The sequence below is a fragment of the Lutra lutra genome, chromosome 18, assembly GCF_902655055.1.
Source record: "Lutra lutra chromosome 18, mLutLut1.2, whole genome shotgun sequence".
Lineage (NCBI taxonomy): Eukaryota > Metazoa > Chordata > Mammalia > Carnivora > Mustelidae > Lutra > Lutra lutra.
The window spans coordinates 24,784,354-24,797,501 of NC_062295.1; the positions used below are offsets into that span (position 1 = coordinate 24,784,354).

At 45.8% G+C, this 13,148-nt stretch overlaps 1 protein-coding gene across 1 annotated transcript in view; it reads left to right on the plus strand.

The window, feature by feature from the left end:
* The window catches only part of NIPSNAP2 (nipsnap homolog 2), a 30,943-nt gene continuing 17,795 nt past the window's right edge, over window positions 1-13,148 (plus strand). Inside the window, exons 1-3 of the mRNA XM_047713668.1 lie at window positions 1-137; window positions 10,712-10,851; window positions 10,934-10,979. Of these exons, the coding sequence (XP_047569624.1) occupies window positions 46-137; window positions 10,712-10,851; window positions 10,934-10,979 (278 nt within the window). The 5' untranslated portion in view covers window positions 1-45. The remainder of the gene's footprint in view (window positions 138-10,711; window positions 10,852-10,933; window positions 10,980-13,148) is intronic.

Genomic DNA, 13,148 nt, shown 5'->3' on the forward strand with positions numbered 1-13,148 from the left:
CGTCAGCGGCGGCCCGGGTGGTGGGAGCCCAGGCGCCAGAGCAAGATGGCGGCGCGAGTACTGCACGCCCGCGGAGCGGCCTCGGCCGGCGGTCTCCTGCGGCGGGCCGCGCCCTGCAGCCTCCAGGCCCCGCTCCGGTGAGCAGCGCCGCCCTCTCCGGGAGTGGCCGGGGAGTGGCCGCCGCGGGGCGGAGGGCGCGGGGTCCCCCGGCCCGCCCCGGCCCGGCAGCGCTCACTCTGGCCGGGCCGCGGGGACTGCGGGTCCGGTGGGGCCGAGGCCGCGGTGGGCCAGGCCGGCGCGGACGGAGCCTCGGCAGAGTCGGAACGCGGTCCGGTGGGGGCCGGGCTCAAGGTCACGGCGGGGACGGCGCTGGGTGCCCAGGCCACGTCCGCGCGCCGTGCGGGCCAGGCCTGCGGGACCTTGACCCGGCGCGACCCGAGCGGTGGCCGAGGGCGCGCGCGCGGAGGCCCCAGGCCCTGGCGTCGCCGGCGGCTGCTCGCGAGCGCTGGGCCGCGGGGTCTAACTCCGCCGACCCGCGCCGGCGGCGGGGCTGCTGCTCGCCCCTGAGGCGGTGAGCAGGGGCCCGGTAGCTCGTGGTCGGGGCGCGCGGGGTCGCGGGGCGTCCGAGCAGCGCGGACAGGCTGGCTTGCGGGAAAGCGGAGGTGGCGCGGCGACGGGCGTTACGGGTCGCCTTCGGGAGCGGACTCTGGGTTCCAGTGGGAACTTCTCCCCGCGCGCTGGGTCCCATACTCGGTTTTCCGAACCATCCCCTCTACGTCTCCGTGTCCTGCTTCTGTGGTCAAGACCCGGGCTCTGGCTGGCGCAGATTTGCTCTCGTTTTCCTCCCTCCGGAGGATCCAGACGTGGTCTGCTGGAGTTGGGTGCTGAGCCTCCAGAGACTCAGCCGCCGCTTGCGGAGGGGTGCGGGGCGCCCGTTGTCAGACTTACTCCGGGCTGGAGAGGTCCCTAAATCCAGCCCCAGACGCACTCTGCGGTGTCGGGGTCTGCGTTTTACGCGTGAGAGGGAACCTCAGAGCGCGGGGCACGTCCAGCTAGAAAAGGCGTTTGAGCTCAGGGTTATCAGGCGTTCCTAGGACTGACGCCCAACTTGGGTCTCCAGGTTTGATGTGTATGTTTCCAAGTTGGTCAACAAAGCAGTCCCTCTATTCTGTTATTGAGCATCTGCTGTGTCTTGTTTTTTGTTGTTTTTTTTTTTTCCCCGTACACAGGGGATAGGAAACTAAAATTCATATTTTCTCCTTTCCAACAAAGACAGCTGAGGCTGAAGGTGTTCCCCCAACATAGTCACCTAACGTGCCCAAGGTCACAAAGCTCGTAAACTGGAGATTTGGACCTGGGTCTGCCCAGTACCCCCATGCCCTGTTGGAGCCAAATGCTCTCCAACTGAAGCCCAACCTGTTGACTCTTGGATTATTCTCACAGGCCTCTGTATCTTTTGACTTCCTTAACTGTAGGAGTTCTTTGGGACTCCGTCTAGACCCAACTAATACACTAATTCTACAAATATTGAATGTATATATCTTTGAAACCTTGTGGAGCTCAACGTAATAGCCGTGGTCACTATTCCCAGGAAGGCGTGGCAGAGGTTTAAAAAAAAAAAACAAAACCTACATAGACTTAAAGGTTGAGGTAGGTAGTATGAGAGAAAATCAGGGAACCTACCCCCTTGAAATCATGGAGGGCCCTCCTAGAAGGTGCCATTAAGCTGAGACCTGAAGGGTCAGTATGCAGGAAAGCCCTGACTGGGAAGGAGCAAGGCATACCAGGAAACTCCAGAAAAGTCTAGGAGGATGGAAAATAAAGAGTGAAGGGAAGACAGGCCAGAAGACAGGTTGCAAGGAGCAGGAACCCCATAATTTCAGGCCTTGCAACCCATTTTGGAGAGTTTGGATTTTATACTGAGAGCCATTTAAAGGTATACATTCTAGTGTGACATGATCTGATCTATGTCATACCAATCTGATTTTGGAAAGGAGACAGAATCAAGGGCACATACTGGTGCCATTTACTGAAAGTCACTTGTTCCATAAGCATATGAGTGCCCACCATGTGTCAGGCACTGTTGGGAAATGTCAGTGAATAAAGTAGTGGCCATCTGGGAGCTTGCTCCTAATTCAGAGAAGGAAGAACAGGTACAAGGTCAGGGATGGGGAATCCAGAGCACTTTTGGAGTTGAGATGGTTGTGAGCTATTCAAATGGAAAGGCGTTTGGCCCACTTGACCTGTTTAACTCCTCAAAGGAGATGTCTGGACTGTAGGTTACATTTGGGAGTTATCGGTATATAGAAATGCCAAATGTTGGTAGATCCATGGACTTCATTATACTGTTTTGCATTTAATTGAAATTTTTCTTAATAAAATATTTTTTAAAACCACAGGAATGGATGAGATTGTTTGAAGAGTGTGGATAGAAAAGGGGCTAAAAAACAGGCCCTGAGGCATGCCGGCATTGGTAGGCCAAAGTGTGGAAAGAGCCCAAATGCCCATCAACTGATGATGGGTAAAGATTATATATGTATTTGTATATAGTGGAATATTACTCAGGCATCAAAAAGAATAAAATCCTGCCATTTACAACAACATGGGTAGAACCAGAGGGTATTGTGCTAAGCAAATAAGTCAGAGAAAGACAAATGATTTCACTCCTATGTGGAATTTAAGGCAAAACAGATGAACATAGGGGAAGGGAAGGAAAAATAAAATGACATAAAAATAGAGAGGCAAACCGTTAGAGAATCAAATATGGAGAACAAATAGGGCTGGGGGGCTGGACTAGATGGGTGATGGATATTAAGGAGGGCACTTGTTGGGATGAGCACTGGGTATTACAGGTAATCAATAAAGTCTGTACCTGTAACCAGTACTACACTATATGTTAGCTAATTTGAATTTAAATTTAAAAAAAAAAAAAAGAAAATTCACATGTTAGATATAAGAAGAAGAGGGAGACTGGGAAGGGGCAGCCAGTGACATCCCTGTTTGTGGCAGTGCTCAAGGGGAGGTATTTCAAGGAGGTGGTGGGCAACTGTGCCAGATGCTGCTAAAAAGGTAAGATGAAGAAAACTGGATTTGTCGACAGGAGTCTGAGTGCCTTGTGAGAGGGATTTCAGAGGGGAAGGAGGAAGCCTTCCCCAGAGATTTATTTGCCAGCACCTCTCAGCTCTGTGCAGTGCCTAGAGTTCCAGTGGCTTAGCAGACACTTCACTAGTGTCTTACGGGTACTTGAGATGCTTTTGTACCCAGAATTCAACTCCCCTTCCTCCAACATAACCTGCTTGTTCCTCCCAGATTCTCTCTCCACTAATGGTACATCTTCCGTGTCGTGGCCCCAAGTCCACCCCTTCTGCTCTCTCCCAGCTAGCCAGCTGCCAGATATGTCAGTTCTGCCTCTGGCATGTCTTGACTCTACCTTCCCTCTCACCATTCCCCTACCTCAACTCGTGGTAACACTTGTCTGGAGTCCTGTGAAGAGTAAGGACTTGAACCTGTTGGTGAGGGGGACAACTAAAGAATTCTGAGTAGAACGTTCTCCTGTTGGAAAGATCTCCACAAACTTGGACTGGATGCTAATCCCCTTTCTTTCCCATCCCACCCCACCCTATCCTTGCCTAGAAAAACTGTAAAAGACATTTTAGGGACAGTTGGGGACAGGTTTTTTTGTTTGTTTTTAAAATTTTATTTATTTGACAGGGAGAGAGAGAGCACCGGAGCAAGCGCACAAGCAGAGGAGCAGTAGGCAGAGGAAGAGGGAAAAGCAGGCTCCATGCTGAGCAGGGAGCCCATCGTGGGGCTTACTTCCAGGGCCTGGGATCATGACCTGAGCTGAAGGCAGACACTTAAGCAACTGAGGCACCCAGGCACCCCTAGGGGTAGTTTAATGTATGAAATGGATATTAGATAGAATTACTCTTTTCTTCAGATGTGAAAGTGATATCATGGTTTCGTCGTTGTCCTTAGGAGGTGCATGCTCAAGTATTTAGGGATAAATTATTGTAATGTCTGTACTCTGCTTTCAAAACGGCTTAGTAAAAATAAAAAAGCAAATATATCTAGAATGATTTAAAATGATAGAATATTCATCATTTTTTCACCTTCATGCTAGGTATAGAGGTCTTCATTATAGTATACCTTCATCTCTGTGCAGTTTTTATTATTTTTTTTAAGATTTTATTTATTTGAGAGAGCATGAGCGCACACACGATTTGGGGACGGCAGAGGGAGAAGCGGACTCTGCTGAGCAGGGAGCCTCATGGGGGGCTCGATCCCAGGACCCTGGGAAAGGCAGACGCTTAACGGCTGAGCCACCCGGGTACCCCTCTGTGTGGTTTTTTTTAAATGAAAAGTTAGGGGCTAGTTCTCTGCAAACTGGTTTATTGGGGTGGCGGAGGGTTTGCTGGTCAGGAGGGGTCACCTACGGCTGCTCTCCTGCAAGACTGAAGGCAGCCTCCTCTCCGCCTCCTCAGCTACGTTCGCGGGCTCCTGGCTTTGGCAGGTGCGGTTCTGCCTCCTCTCCTGGGCATCGGCCTGACAAGCGTCCTCGTCTTTCCAGTCTCCAGTGCAGCAAGGGCTTCCTCGGAGAAGGGGTTCACCAAGCCGCTGGGAGTCCCTTTCCTCCGACCCCGCGCTGTCGCAGGCACTACCTGACGCGCCTGTCAGGGAGCTCACCTCCCGCTGGGCTGTCATCATGGTTGCCCGCGTGCTGCCACCAGCAGACAGCTCTGTGAGGTCACGGCCGGGCGTGTTCATCTCGACAGCTTCACGGGCGCCGTGCTTGGCCCACGCGGGCACCGGGTGTAGACGCCGGCGCACGGCGCAGTGAAGCCGCCTCCCCGCTGCTGCCGCGTCCTGGGGTCTCAGAGTCACGTGTAGTTCCTCGTGTGGTTTGCTCCAGCCGAAGCGCAACGCGGTCTGCACACCTAGTCGGGACCCGCGTCTTCTGCTTTCCGGCTCAGGAGTATCTCTTGAAGGTGTCCTTCCTTTCATGCCTGCTGCCGTCTTCGGAACCCAGGGCCGGCTCTCGGTCCGTCCCGGGAGTACTCGGTTCCTCCCGTGTGGCTGGCGTGCGGGGCACGGCAGCCGGCGGAAAGCCCAGCAGCCACGCGCCCTGCCGTTGCGGTCGCCGTCCGCCCCGCCGCGCGGCGGCCTGGCTGCTTCCCTCAGACCCGCTAGCGCGCACTGCCGGCGGGATGAAGGCGGCGGACGGCCGAGGTGCGCTGGCGCCTAGCCCCGTGCGCCCCTTCCTTCGCCGGCCTCCCGCACCCTGTTCTCGCTGAACCTCTGCTATTGCCCAAATACGCCCTACAGTGTCAGGACGCCATGCCCCTGGGTCTGTTGTACCCTGTGACTCGAATTGTCACCTGCCTTGTCCACCAGTCTGTGTTGTCTCCCAAGACAGAACCAGAACGTCTCTGTGGGAGTTCCTCTCCTCACAGGCCAGACCAGTGGTTCATTCCCTTGAGCGCACACAGTGCACATGCGTGTGTGTGTGTAAGTCTGTAGTATCTGAGACCGTGTGTGTGTAAGTCTGTAGTATCTGACACCGTGTATGTATATGTAAGTCTGTAGTATCAGAGACCATGTGTGTGTAAGTCTGTCATATCTCGGACCGTGTGTGTGTGTAAGTCTGTAGTCTCTGAAACCATGTGTGTGTGTTTAAGTCTGTAGTGTCTGCGACCGTGTGTGTGTGTGTGTGTAAGTCTGTAGTATCTGAGACCGTGTGTGTGTGTGTAAGTCTGTAGTATCTGAGACCGTGTGTGTGTGTAAGTCTGTAGTATCTGAGACCGTGTGTGTGTGTAAGTCTGTAGTATCTGAGACCGTGTGTGTGTGTGTGTAAGTCTGTAGTATCTGAGACCGTGTGTGTGTGTGTGTGTAAGTCTGTAGTATCTGACACCGTGTATGTATATGTAAGTCTGTAGTATCAGAGACCATGTGTGTGTAAGTCTGTCGTATCTCGGACCGTGTGTGTGTGTGTAAGTCTGTAGTCTCTGAAACCATGTGTGTGTGTTTAAGTCTGTAGTGTCTGCGACCGTGTGTGTGTGTGTAAGTCTGTAGTATCTGGGACCATGTGTGCATGTGTAACTCTGTAGTATCTGGGACCACTCCGCGTGTGAGATTGAATAGGCGAAGCGTCTGATTCACCTTTATATCCACAGAGCCTGGCACATAGTGCTTACTTTTTTTTAAGATTTATTTCTTTATTTTAGAAAGCATGCAGTGGGGAGAGGGAGAGAGTCTCCAGCAGACTCTGCACTGAGTGGAGCCCAACACGGGGCTCAGTCTCACCTGAAATCGTGACCTGAGGCAAAACCAAGAGTCGGCACTTAACCGCCTGCCCCACCTGGGCGCTCCGCGGCTCATAATGCTGACTCTATTTAAAGTCTGCTGTTCTGTGGGGTGCCTGGCTGGCTCGGCTGGTAGGGCATGCAACTCCTGATCTTCCCAGCCCCCACGGTGGGTGTAGAGAGTACTTAAAAATAAGATCTTTGGGAAAATACAATAAAAATAAAGTCTAATGTTTTGTAGAATGATCTGCCCTCCCACCCACCCTCTGTAAAGTGCCACACAATATACGTATGATGGTATAAAGGCCACTGATCGTGTTTGTCATTCTCAAAAAAGAACCCCAGCCCGGATCTTATCACCCTGACAGCTGTTGGCATGGCCGCTTTCTGCTGTGTTCTGTGATTCAGCTTGGACAGCTAGATGAACTGGGTGCATGAGTCAGCTTTGGCTACCTGACACGGAAAAGATTTCAGTGTTGGACCGTCAGCTGGGGGTAATGCTGGACTGGACTGTCTTTTATTTGTCAAGACAGTTGCTACCCAAGTTGATAAGCAGACATCATTCGCATTCTTGTGTGTGTCCCATGACGATTTCTTAGGCTCGTTCGTAGATTACAGAGTGTTTCCATACACTTTACCTCATTTTACCCACCTGAAAGTAAATAGTCCCTTTGGTGTTAGTAAAACCTGGGGAAATGCTCAACTGGTGAGATGAATGTTTGGGAGGCATCCCATATTATTAGTTCAAAACTTTTTTGAACTTTATAGTTAGGTCTGGGTTCATATTTTCATTTTGCCACGTCTTAGCTCATGTCATATAACCTCTCTGAGCCAAGCCTTAAAATGTGATAATACCTACCTTGCTAGGCTGTACGGGGACTGAATGAGATGACATAGACGGGCTACCTAACTCAGTGCCTAACAGGAAGTATGTATTTATTAATTTGTAATCCCCTTAAATTCTAAAGAAGAGGGGAAAAAAATTACTTCAGGGTCTTTCCCCTTCCAAATTTAGTTTGCCAATATACCTATGTGCCTTTCCTATAAAAGACTCTCTAAATGTGCACTTTTATAGCTAATTTTAAGTACAATAATATATATATATGGAAAATCTATCAAATAGTCCAGAAGGCTATACATGAGAAGAAAAAACTCCCACCCCACATCCAGTCACCTTCCCCAGATATCACTACTATTAACAATTCGCTCTGTGTATTTATGGTACAGTTCTATACCTGCTTTTCCCACATAATTTACTTTCAGAAATACCAGGTTATCAGTGCATGTAGGTTTGCTTCATTCTTTTTAATGATTGCTTCTATTATGGTTTTGGATATTCCAAATTTATTTCACTGGTCCCTGTTAATGGATACCTAAATTGCCTATACCAGGAAAAAACTGGAAATAAGGTACTAATAAATGTTATAAAGTATTAAATTTCATAAAAATTAAATATATATATATATACATGTGATGATGCATGTCTGTGCATTTCTGGAATTAAAAACTATTAGTAGTGGTTACTTTGGTAAATATTTGTTATTGTAAATGAAATTCCCTAATGCTGATATTTTTAGAAATTTGCATTGTACCCCTTTCTTCATTATTCATAATAGTTATTCCTAAGGTCTTAAAATCTATTTAACCACCCCCCCCAAAATTTTTCAATACAGTTTCTGTCTAGTGAACTTAAAATGTAAAATAAAGAAAAAACAGGAATTATATAGTCCTATTAAAAAAATCTTGGGGCTCTGGGCGGCTCAGTCATCGTCTGCCTTCAGCTCAGGTCATGACCCCAGGGTCCTGGGATCGAGTCCCACCCCAGGCTCCTTGCTCAGTGGGGAGCCTGCTTCTTCCTCTGCCTGCTGATCCCCATGCTCACTTGCTCTCTCTCTCTCGACAAATAAATCTTTTTTAAAAAATTTATTTTTTATGACTGAATAATTTTTGTGCGCATGTGTGTCTGTTACAATATGTGCATATACATAGACCACCTCTCTTTATCCATTCATGTGTCAGTGGACTTAGGACTTAGGTTGCTTCCATGTCTTGGGTGTTTTAAATAATGCTGCCATGAACATAGGGGTGCATATATCTTTTCTGAGCCAAAGGCAAACAGTTAACTGACTGAGCCACTCAGACACCCCAATATAATTTTTTCAAAGAAAGAATTTATTTCATTTTCCCTGTATATTTTCATACTTACTTATTGTGGTAGAGTGTATATAACATAAAACTTGCCATTTTAATCATATTTAAGTGTACAGTTCAGTAGTAACATTGAGTAAATTCACACTGTTGTGCATTACCACCTCCATCTCCAGAACTTTTTCACCTTCCCAAACTCTGTCCCAATTAAACAATAACTCCTCATTCTCCTCCTTCCTCAACCTCTAGCAACCACTCTACGACTTTCTCTATGAACTTGACTACTCTAGGTTACCATATGTATTTTTTCTATGTCAGAAATTGCATTAGAGGAGAGAAAAACACATAGCAGAAATGGCAAAGATAAACATGAACTCTGTGAAAAGATGTTCAACATCACAAATCATCAGGGAAATGCAAATCAAAACCACCATGAGATTTTACCTTACACCTGTCAAAATGGCTAGTATCAAAAGGATAGGAAATAACAAGTATTGGCAAGGATGTGGAGAAAAGGGAACCATCTTACGCTGACGGTGCAAATATTAATTGGTTGAGCCACTGTGGAAAACAATATGGAGGGTCCTCGAAACATTGAAAATAAAAATGCCACGGGGAATAGGAGGTGCAAGGCTTGCAGATATGGAATGAACAAATCACAAGGATGAAGTGTACAGTATAAGGAATTTATGGGGGAAAAGAAAAGAAATACCACACAGTCTAGTTAATTCCCTTACTGGGTATTTAACCAAAGAAAATGAAAACACTAATATAAAAAGATACGTGCACCCATATGTTTATTGCAGTATTATTTACCATAGCCAAGGTATGGAAGCAACCAAAATGTTTATCAGTAAATGGATGGATAAAGAAGATATGCTACATATAGATACATATATATATATACACACACATATACACGATAGAATATTATTCAGCCATAAAAAAGAATGAGATCATGTGACAACATGGGTGGAACTGAAGGGTATTGTGCTAAGTAAAATAAGTCAGTTAGAGAAAGACAATTATCGTACAATTTCACTTACATGTGGAATCTAAAAAACAAAACAAATGAACAAAAAAACAAACTCTTAACTATAGAGAACAAACTGGTGATTACTAGAGGGGAGGTGGGTAGCGGGAGGATGGGCAAAATAGGTGAGGGGGATTAAAAGGTACAAACTCCCAGGGGTGCCTGAGTGGCTCAGTTGGGTAAGCGTCTGATTTGGGCTCAAGTCATGATCTCACGGTCATGAGATCAAGCCCCATGTCAGGCTCTCCTTGGGGTTCTTTGTCTCCCTCTGTCCCTCTCCCCATATTCAGTATCTCTCTCTCTATCTCTCAAATAAATGAATAAAATCTTAAAAAAAAAAAGAGGTACAAACTTCCAGTTATAAAATAAGTCATGAGGATGAAAATTACAACGTAGAGAATATAGTCAATAATATTGTTGTAATGCTGAATGTTGACAGATGGTAAACTAACTGTACTTACATAGTTTAATGTGTAGAATTGTTGAATCAGTATGTTATATGCCTGAAACTAATACAACATTGTATGCCAGCTATACTTAAAACTTTAGGGGTGCCTGGGTGGCTCAGTGGGTTAAAGCCTCTGCCTTTGGCTCAGATCATGATCTCAGGGTCCTGGGATTGAGCCCCACATTGGGCTCTCTGCTCAGCAGGGAGCCTGCTTCCCCCCCGCCCCCGCCAGCCTGCCTCTCTGCCTACTTGTAATCTCTCTCTCTCTCTCTCTGTCAAATAAATAAATAAATAATATTTTTAAAAAATAAAAATAAAAACTTTTAAAAAGTTAAAACTCTATTATAAGAACCACAAGTTACATGTTTTACACTTTGCTATTTCGATTGCATGCTATCAGAATGGAAAGTGGACATTTTGTGGTATCCCAGGTTCTTTTTTTTTTTTTTTTTTTTTTTTTTAAGATTTTACCTATTTGACAGAGAGGCAGGCAGAGAGAGAGGGGGAAGCAGGCTCCCCACCAAGCAGAGAGCCGGATGTGGGGCTCGATCCCAGGACCCTGAGATCACGACCCAAGCCGAAGGCAGAGGCTCAACCCACTGAGCCACCCACGCACCCTGGTATCCCAGGTTCTATAACAGTGCCTAGAATAGGTGCTCAAGGCATGTTTGCTGGATGGATTGATTTTATGAAAACGGTGTGCTATGTGACATTACCTGAAGACGCTGAAATCTTCATACCACTAACGAGACTCACATTTTTATGTTTGTTATTCCATAGGAGATTGACGTCCTCTAATAATAGACCTCGAGAAGACAGCTGGCTAAAATCGTTATTTGTCCGGAAAGTTGATCCAAGAAAAGATGCTCACTCTAATCTCCTAGCCAAAAAGGAAACAAGCAGTCTATACAAATTGCAGTGTGAGTGATAGGTTTGCTATCTTCATAGTTGACTTTTTTCCCTTTGTTCATAAGTTTATCGTTGAATTTTCTTTTGTTTCAGTTCACAATGTTAAACCGGAATGCCTAGAAGCATACAACAAAATTTGGTGTGTATACCAAACTATCCTTTACTTGGGGAAAATTAACAATTTGCGTATTTGTTGGTTCTGCTAACCCTTGATAGCGGAGTGGGATCTTTGATCCCTCTTCTTGAAGCTGAATGTTCAGAGGCTCTTAAGTTGAGCTCTGTGTGGGACTGCCACGGGCATTTTGATTTGAAGGACTCACACAGCTAACTCATCACATAAGCTCTCAGACATTAATGTTCTAGAGTCTTAGGTTGGAAGGAACCGTATAGTGCCATCTAGTCCATCTACTCACCAGTGCTTGAGTCCTTTCTGCAGACCTTCCTGACTGGTGTGTTTAAGTACATTCATACATTTCATCTCTGGATAACTTGAGTGTTAGGAATTAGAATTTACATCCCCGTGATCTCCACTGTTTACAGTTTTACTCCTAACTAAAGCCACCACATGGAAGTCCCATAGATATTTGAATATAGCCACCATTTCTTCTCAAGTCTTCATTCACCAGGATTCAAGTCCCTTTGGCAGATTCTCATATGATAATGAGATCCCTATGCTTTTACAGAATTTGTAAACTTTAAGACCAAAGATAATTAAGTGCATTCATTCTTGATTAAGCTAACAAATTGTATTTTAATGATCAGTTATGAGCAAACATCATTAAAAAGCATTTTTTTACCTTTCACATCTGCTACTTTCATGAGAAAGCAAATGATTTTGTCACCAGAATCAGCATAATTTTTTGATGCAAAAACTTTTTGTTATTTTATTTGGGGAAGTGATTCATGAAATAAAACATTAGCATAGTGTTTCTTAATCACCTCAGCACAGTTCTCTTTATTAAAAAAATGTCCTAAAACAAAGCAGATGCATATTTCTAAATCTTTTTTCATAAAATGAAATTTCTTGTCTATGTTAGTATTTCCTTGGGTTATCCTTCCTGTCCTGTTTGTATCACTTCATCTCCTGTCTCAGATTTTCATTTCCTGTGTGTTCATATTTCCATTTGGATGTCTTCGTCTCCCTTCAAATTCAACATGTAGAATCACATGGCGCTTCCTACCTCCCACATGTGTCACTCACCATGGTTTTAGTTAACCTTTTCCTTAGTTCTTTGCAACTGGTTGCTAAGAGCTATGTATTCTTCGTTTGACATGCATTTTGGTTCTATTCCATTTCCGTCTCCATCTCCTTCTCCCAGCCTCTTGAGCCCCATTTCTAAGTAACCGCCTTGCTGAGTGCCTTCCTGGCCTCAAGGCTGTACCTGTACCTTACCCCACACCCAATTCATTACTTAGAAGTTTATCAAATTAATCTCCCCGAGTTCTGCTTTCTCCTTCATCAAGTTTTTTTTTTCTTTTCTCTGAAACTGTTTCCAATATATAAAGATTTAACTCCTGCCTAGTTTTTAGAGGCCCCAGTGATGAGGTCTGCCCAACCCAGCTAGTTCTAGGTACAAGTACTACCTGCCTTACAGACTTCATTCGTGTAAGGAAGGCCACGGCTTCCAAGAGCAGCTTTGGAGTCCCCAGCAAAGAAAACCTAGGCCTCATCGTCAGGCCCCAGCCCCTGTCTCAACACCACATGGGTCATCTCTACAGATTTTCTTCTACACTGGCTCTCATTTGGGGTTCATGTCATGACAAAAAAGGAAATCCATTTCCATTAATTATACATAATCCATCTTTCCCCACCCTTGATTTCCATCAGTCCAGTGTTATTTCTAACATAAGTCTTTTTTGACCTGTACAATGATCACACCGTGTGTATTTTTTGAAGGGTGACATTTCAAAAAATACACATGGTGTGGTCATTGTACAAGGTCATAAAACTGTTTGGGTTTTCATTTGGCTAGACAGAAGAGCATTCTGGGCTTTTCTCTGTTAACTGCATATACACTCAGTTCTGGTGGCCCAGCCTCTGGCAGTGATCACTAACTTGCACTCAGTGTCAGCAAATAGTTCGATCAGGTTCCATTTCCAATCCTTGACACCCTTTTGCATTTATTGTTGAATCTGTATTCTATTTTTTCATCACAGTTTTTCTATTCAGAACATGTGCAGGTTTTAGCTTTTATTTTGGGAAGTCATGTCTCTTCCTTTTGCCTTGCTCTGGGTATTAAAATCTGTACGATAAGGAAGTTTCCATGGAGCCAAGTTCTGGCACCTCTGTTAAATTAATAGACTGCCA